Source organism: Sprattus sprattus, assembly GCF_963457725.1.
Source record: "Sprattus sprattus genome assembly, chromosome: 2".
NCBI lineage: Eukaryota > Metazoa > Chordata > Actinopteri > Clupeiformes > Clupeidae > Sprattus > Sprattus sprattus.
This window is the reverse complement of record NC_137921.1, coordinates 53137923-53145422: the sequence shown is the minus strand read 5'-3', so window position 1 is coordinate 53145422 and position 7500 is coordinate 53137923. Positions and strand designations below refer to the sequence as shown.

General features: G+C 49.0%; 1 protein-coding gene across 7 annotated transcripts in view; it reads right to left on the bottom strand.

The window, feature by feature from the left end:
* The window catches only part of palld (palladin, cytoskeletal associated protein), a 100395-nt gene that overhangs the window by 41630 nt on the left and 51265 nt on the right, over positions 1–7500 (bottom strand). For 4 of the 7 annotated variants that reach the window (XM_080832515.1, XM_080832519.1, XM_080832521.1 and 1 more), the window contains exons 7-11: positions 6887–7028; positions 6527–6550; positions 5431–5550; positions 4457–4823; positions 2148–2183 (exon numbers count right to left, since the gene is read on the bottom strand). In XM_080832515.1, the coding sequence (XP_080688641.1) occupies positions 2148–2183; positions 4457–4823; positions 5431–5550; positions 6527–6550; positions 6887–7028 (689 nt within the window). The remainder of the gene's footprint in view (positions 1–2147; positions 2184–4456; positions 4824–5430; positions 5551–6526; positions 6551–6886; positions 7029–7500) is intronic. The other 3 variants (XM_080832518.1, XM_080832520.1, XM_080832517.1) reach the window with 2 other exon arrangements.

Sequence of the window (7500 nt, the reverse complement as noted above, 5' to 3'; positions counted from 1 at the left end):
CATCACACCACTTCCACCCCAGCACTTCACCGCCTCTGCTTCCTGATGTGGGCTTGATGGGTCGGGGCAGGCCCTGCGCTGTCATCACCTGGGCAGAGCGCCGCCTCTCACACAGAGCCACACCAAACACACTCCCCACAAACACTTCCTGCCATTATACCCCATCCCGCCCCCACAGAACCAGGCCAGGCCAGCAGACCCACACTCCGACTCCCTTTTCCTTCAGTGCCGGTGAAAAGGGGTGTGTGCATTTTTGTGTGTGTGTGTATGTGTGTGTTTGTGTATCTATGTCTGTTGTGTGTGTGTGTGTGTGTGTGTGTGTGTGTGTGTCTGTGTGTGTGTGTCTGTGTGTGTGTGTGTGTGTGTGTGTGTGTGTGTGTGTGTGTGTGTGTCTAGGGGAAGGAGGAGGAGTGGTGTGTTTTCACAGCGCAGTTCTCCTGTGGTGCCCGCTGGCTGCCAGATCACCCATGATGCACTTCCCGTGTTTCCCCGCGGCCAGGGCATTGTTACGAGACGCCGAGGTGTGCAGGGCTGATAGTGTCAAATGTCAAATGATCTACTGAAGACGAAAAAACCCCATTAATCAATGCTTTATTCTTGTGTGTGTGTGTGTGTGTTTGGCTGAGGTGAGGGGACTGGCTGGGAGGCGTTGAGTGGCTCTGTTTTATTAACATTTCAAGAACAAGGTGTTTGTTTTGAGAACATGGCTGATCCACGTTCGCTGTGGAATGTCCGTCTGAGGGAGACTTTTTTTTTTGTGCAACTTTTCCACTGGCTTGCATCACTAGCACAAGGAAAGTACATTATAACACCACCTAGTACATTGAAGAAATCCCACAATGCCTTTGTCGTAGCCATATTGTCTTCCTTTTTTATCATTTGTTTGATCTACCCAATTGAGGCCATGCCCTAGAGCTCAATGTGAACCCGGTGAAACTTTATAGAACTTGGAAATTTGCCATAAAAGCTACCATTAGCCAAGTGTCGAACAAAAAAAGAGTTTACTGAGGGAAGTCTGTCTGTGAACTTACTGAGACTGTCCTTTTTGCCTCTGTCACCAGTTTCTCAGTCAAGACAGCAATCTCTATGTTGTTCAGTACATGTTATCATTCAGCGAAGGAATTTGGCATTTCTTTCCTTCCCTTTCTTGTCTTTAATCACCCTTTTTTGCGTTTAAGGAGAAACCAGATCCAGCGGCCAAGATGGTGGGGTCATACTTTCCACCCGGCGGTCTCCGGCGACTTTTACGGCAATTTAACAAACAACTTAATTGTGGATTCAATTAAATGAGAAGCGCGCTGTAACCGGCGAACGAATCCCCAGCGAGACTGAAAGGCAAACAGCCATTAATTCGAGGGAGCTCGTAAACGTCACACAATGGGTTCACCTTTCACGAGCCACGAGCTGACAGAGCGTAACACCAGAGACTTCATCTCAGCGCTGAACACTATGAGCTAAGATACTGCACAGAGGGAACGGAGTCAGACTGGGAGCGAAACAGGGGGGGGAATGTTTAGGCTCTGGCAGTCCGTCCCAACTGGTAGAAGCACAGTGGAGAGTTGAGGGTTCATGCCCGGCGCAGTGCAGCTGGGTAGCTGGCACCGAGGCGGGCACCAAGGCAGGCCATCAGAGGACACCGTCAGGGAATAACCTCGATCTCAGCAGGGAGAAGCGGACGAGGCATAATTACAGAACTCCTGCTTTTACTGTGTAATTACTGTGTAGGATGGAGGGAAAGAGAGAATGAAGGAGAGGACAGGAGAGAAGAGAGGAGGGGAGGAATGGAGTTTGTGTGTGTGTGTGGGGGGATGCAACACCCCCAGCACGCTGCACAGTAGGGTGGCCGCTGTTTTTTTGGCAGTCCCCGGCACGGGATTATTGTGGAAAAACTGTTGAGGAAGCAGCTTTATGGCGATGCCGCGCTTTGCAAGGGCTTGCAGAAGGGCACAACAATGTGCCATTCCAGGCTCATCCTGGCTGTCTGCCACAGTCTAAACAATGAGCTACTACCATGTACACACACAAACACACACACACACACACACACACACACACACACACACACACACACACATACATACATACATACACACACACACACACACACACCTCAACCAGGCAAAATAGGGCCCCCTTTCCTTTTTTACCTCACGTGTGCTGTGTCCTCTGATATATCATCCGATCTGGAATTACAGAAGTCACAGGAATAATGTCAAGGGTCTCTTTAAAGAAATAGCATAGCAATGACTCAAACCCTCAAAGGGTCAAGGGTAATAATCAAACAAAACAAAAATCACGGGGGAGGTCAAGCAACCAATACAACAAGTACAACCATGCAACACATACATACATATGTGTTATTACATATGTATATATATATACAAACACACATACACACACACAATACGGACATATTAAGCACATACCGTCGGAGTCTGCACCATGTTTTGGGTACATAGGCTCACTCAATCACACGCACATACTTACACATGCCCGAAAAAGTCAATCCTGGCCTAAATGATCTCTACAAATATATACACGTACAGAGCATACTCATGGCCACACTTCATGGGCCCAGTCAGATCCAATCAACAGCCCTACGGAAGCACGGAAGGACCATACGGAGCTATACTCAAACCTCAAACAATCTTACTTCATATGCAGGCAGCACAGAAACAAACAAAGTGCACCCCTCCAATAATGACCCCGCGACAACATTGGCCTGGTTCCTGCCCCAGATGCCCAAAAGAAAACAATAGCCCCTTCCCTCTGACCGGTGTGCTGGTAGACTGGTGTTTAACGGTCCAGTTGGGGCCCATAAAACATCCGTCTACTAGGGGAACAAGCAGCTTGGCTGAGAGGGCCATTCCAATGCTGCTTTGCCCTCCAGCAGAAGTGCTCTGTGCTGTGGGCTTCTCTGGCCTAGCAGCTGGATGCATTCCTGCAGTTCAGCTGGCACAGCAGGGTGCTCCTGATGCCAAGGGCATGGAATTGATTTGTCGAGGAGCACACATATTTTTTACAACGTCTGCCTTACCTGTACTACTATAAATGTGTTTGATTTGAAGCATCTGTCGATATTTAAAGTGACGTGTCGCAGTAACTGTGTATGCTGTTGTGTGTTGTGTGGCATTGTGACGTGTCACAGTAACTGTATGTGCTGTTGTGTGTTGTGTGGCATTGTGACACGTGTCGCAGTAACTGTATGTGCTGTTGTGTGTTGTGTGGCATTGTGACGTGTCACAGTAACTGTATGTGCTGTTGTGTGGCATTGTGACGTGTCACAGTAACTGTATGTGCTGTTTTGTGTTGTGTGGCAAGAGGAAAGGAGAGAAAGGCGTTTTTATTCAGGTGCCTGCGGACAGCAAGCAGGAGGAGTCCACACTGTTCCCGTTCATGGACAACAGCGACTACAAAAGCCATCCCCACCCTGGGCATATCTCATAACACACATACACACACACACACACACACACACACACACACACACACACACACACACACACACACACACACACACACACACACACACACACACACACACACACACACACACACACACACACACAAACACACACACACACACACACACACACACACACACAGACATACATGCACACACACATACATGCACACACTCAAGATTCATTCTATTTATCCCCCAAGCACGGGTAAGTCTGAATAGCAGGCATGGATGCACTGGTGTGATTTATGGGCAGGGCAGAGCAGGGTTGGGTTGTGGTGCGGTGTGGTGTGGTGTGGTGTGGGCACACACAGCACAGCCAGGGGTCAAGCACACACAATACTAGGCTTTTCTGCTGATAGCACACAGAAGCCGAGTGAGATCCATTTACAGCCGCGAAGCCTCCCAATCTCCCCGGCCATCTTTGTCCCCCCACCCCACCACAGCTGTCATGACAACCCTCATAAACAGGCTGGATGCTTTGGTTTACTCAGCGTGGGACATGACCCCATCGTCCAACTCAAATCTTATTTAGTTTTGCTGCAAGCAACCACAGGTGTGCGGAGGAAAGGACTGACTGTCTGACCTTTCACTCAGGTAAAGTGTTTGGTTGGCCAGCACAGCTGTGCATGATTTAAGGTGACAGGAGACGAGGACGGACCAAGGAGGTTATCATTCCAAAGGAATGTATTGATAGTCCAACGCCTTAAGGAATGTCGGAGTGAAATGACGTTGGACTTCTATTAAATGAACGATACTAATGGGAGACTAAATACTAGTGGGAGATATAAATATATATATTTGTGATATATAATTTCATTAAAATGAGTTGTGAGTATGAGAATGTCAGTGTATTATATGCTGAGCCTGTATGTAAAAATAGCATCTGTGAGTTATTTCATATATATGTATGACTGGTGGTCTCTTGACCTCAATAGCCAATCTATCAACCTTTAGATGTGGAATGAGCGTCTAGGAGTTCTGGGTACTCACAGTTTGGGCTTAGGCTTAATGGGTAATGGGGGGCCCTCCTTGGCTGGAGAAGGGGCTGATGGGATAGTGGAGGCTTTGATGGGTGGTGCAGTGTCCTTGGGAAACATGGTGGAGCTCTGGCCATTTTGGATGGTTCCGTTGGCCCTTACGAGGTGATCGGCCTCCGGGGAGATCTGGACCGGTGGCAAAGCGCTCACGCTCGGCCAGATCTCCAGCTCGTTGACGTGGAAACCCTCGGCGCTCGGCGGGGTCTTGGGCGGCACCTCCAGAAGGCTGATCTCGGTGGGCGGAGGTGGCGGAGGGAACGGCTGGTTGTCCTCGAAAGCGCTGTCGTTGGCGGCGACCCCGTTGCTGGGCGGCTCCACCGCTGCGAGGAGATGAAAAGATCACCACTGACCACACACATGCCACAATATTGCACTCTAAGTCACATCGAGCCCTCCTGTGATAAACCACTACAGGCTTTTCAAGCCCATCTCTATTTAGAAAGCCATGTCTCCCACACACTAGCAGCTGCACACCGATGGTCCGAATGCATGTAATCCTTGTTTATTCAGGGCTTTGAATTTCCTCTTATAGAGCAACACGTAAACACACACGCTCACTCACAGGAAATAAACACAATCCCATCCTCCCTTCCCCTTGCAGTCCGGGTGTCTAATATCACCAAACATCCTGCTTGCATGACGAAACCCACAGATCTTCATCTGTGGAAGCTTGAATCACAAATCTACAGACACAACCTTCGGTGGTTGCATTACATCTGTGAGGGGCCACCTCCCCGACCTTCTCAATGGCTATTTGAGTGCAATTTTAAGTGCCTTGTTTGTTAGGCCACATTAAAGCCTGTCGACCGCAGTCTGTTGAATGCCATAACAGAAAGACTGTTTGGGGGTGTGGGGGTGTGCCGAGGCTGCCGGGAAGAGAACCAAATGTTTGCCATCAGTCAAATGAATGGCGGCGTGTGCGCTGACCTGGCGTGATGGTGAGGTGGGCCGTACTGTTCACTGAGCCGTACTGGTTGCTGGCGGTGCAGCAGAACAGCCCTCCGTCCTCTGGGAAGGCCTCTGCGATCACCAGGGTGCAGATCTCCTCTGCAAAAGGGGCATTAAAGGATGAGAGGTCAAACAGTGGTGAAGAAAACAAACCAGGATTAAAGGTACAGTCCGTGATTCTAAACCAACACGCATTTTTCTCAAATTCAGAGAATTGACCCGAGCCATACACCGAGGTAGGTGTGCAATTTGATCAGCAGAGGAGCTCAGATATCAACGACCCTTCTCCAGAATCGAGGACTGCACCTTTAACTGTGAGGGTTGAGACGTTGTGATTTTGACAACCGGCATCAACAAAACAGTAATGCATCTAGCAACAAACACTGAGCTGAGCGTGTTAAATGTTCAGACCGTGACAAAGCTGACAGGTGTGAGAAAGGTGTGTGTCTCAGGGCAAGGCCTGCTCAGGTGAGAGTATTGGCAAAACCAGACAGGTGTGTAGTCCTCTCTGATAATGAGATGGACAGCCAATGACTAGACAGGATACAGACATGAAAGACTGACTCATGGTTCAGAGGGATGCTGAACGACGTACCTGTAAGAATGTGACAGGAGGGCACAATCACTCACACACACACACACACACACACACACACACACACACACAAATATACTGTACATACTCTCCCATGTGACTCAGACAACTCTGTCAGACCTGGCAGTTATGTTGTGCATGTTTGTGAGCGTGTGTGTGAATCACTGTTTTTATGGTGTGTTTCATACATGAGGGATTCCCTCTCTTCTTCTCAAGTGAAAGGGAGGTTTCAAACAGCGCACCCAGTCATGGCGTTCTCTCAGGTGGATGATGTCACTGAGATTGCTTCACACATATCCATACATAGACACACACACACACACACACACACACACACACACACACTGCCTGGGTTGAGGTGTTTGTGCAGTGTAACAGAAGCCAGGAGCTCAGTGACTGATGATTCTGATGATTAGTAGGTAGGAAACGAGACTTCAGGCGCAAAACAGACATGTTGGGACGTGGCGGCGGAAAACTTACCAGGCTCGGCTGCGGAGCGGGGCTCTGGAAATCACACGACGCACGGAAAAGCAAAAAAGGAAAAGAGGCAGGGAGGGAAGACAGAGAGCAGTTAGTAAGCGCTCACTACTGTCTGGAAAGAAGGCAGACGTCATGTTGGGGTTGATGTCATTACTGTGGAGGCCCCCTTAAACCCACCCAGATATCAGATACTCTATGTCTGTTGGCACTCATTAATAGACTATAATACACACTACACAATGTGACGTTCTTAAATAGCCATAACTGTGAACCCCTGACACTGAAAGCCAAATGAATGAATGCATGAATGTTCATTAGACAGTGTGAACTCTGCTTCTGCTGTGGAGAGCCACTACTCACTTTTCTGCAGGATGCGGAAGTCGGGCGAGTCCTGTAACTCCTCTCCCTGCCTGTACCACTGCACTTTCAGAGGGGGACTGCCTCGCACCCGGCACTCCAGGACCACCACCTGGCCCTCGGAAGCCTGGGCGTCCTGCAGCACCTGTGGGGAGAGACGCAGAGAGCAAGAGGGTGAGGACACGGCTCATGGTGCACTTCTGTGTTCGTATCCATTCATCTACATTTATGTTCACATTCAGAGATCATGTCTTGGCCCACTTTAAGATGTGCAGACCTGTGCAGTCATGTGAAGTCCTGGACCACTTGTGGGAGATCCACCTTACTACTTCCATATTTACATGTATTCACTTTGCAGACGTTCTTATCTAAAGCTTCTCCTCAGCTTGTAAAGTTTGAGTGAGTAAGTGAGTGTGACTTGTGCGTCCATGGCATGTGGCTGAGTTTTTCGTGTATGTGTGAGTAAGGGTTCTGAGGCGGGGTCATGTGTCGTGCGTATATCACACCACCCACAGAAAACGAGTCTGTCAGCACAGCTCTGTGTTTTCAAGCCACCTAAACACAGAGGTAGAAAGGAAATTCATTATATCTTTCAGCAGCACCCACTTTGTGAGATC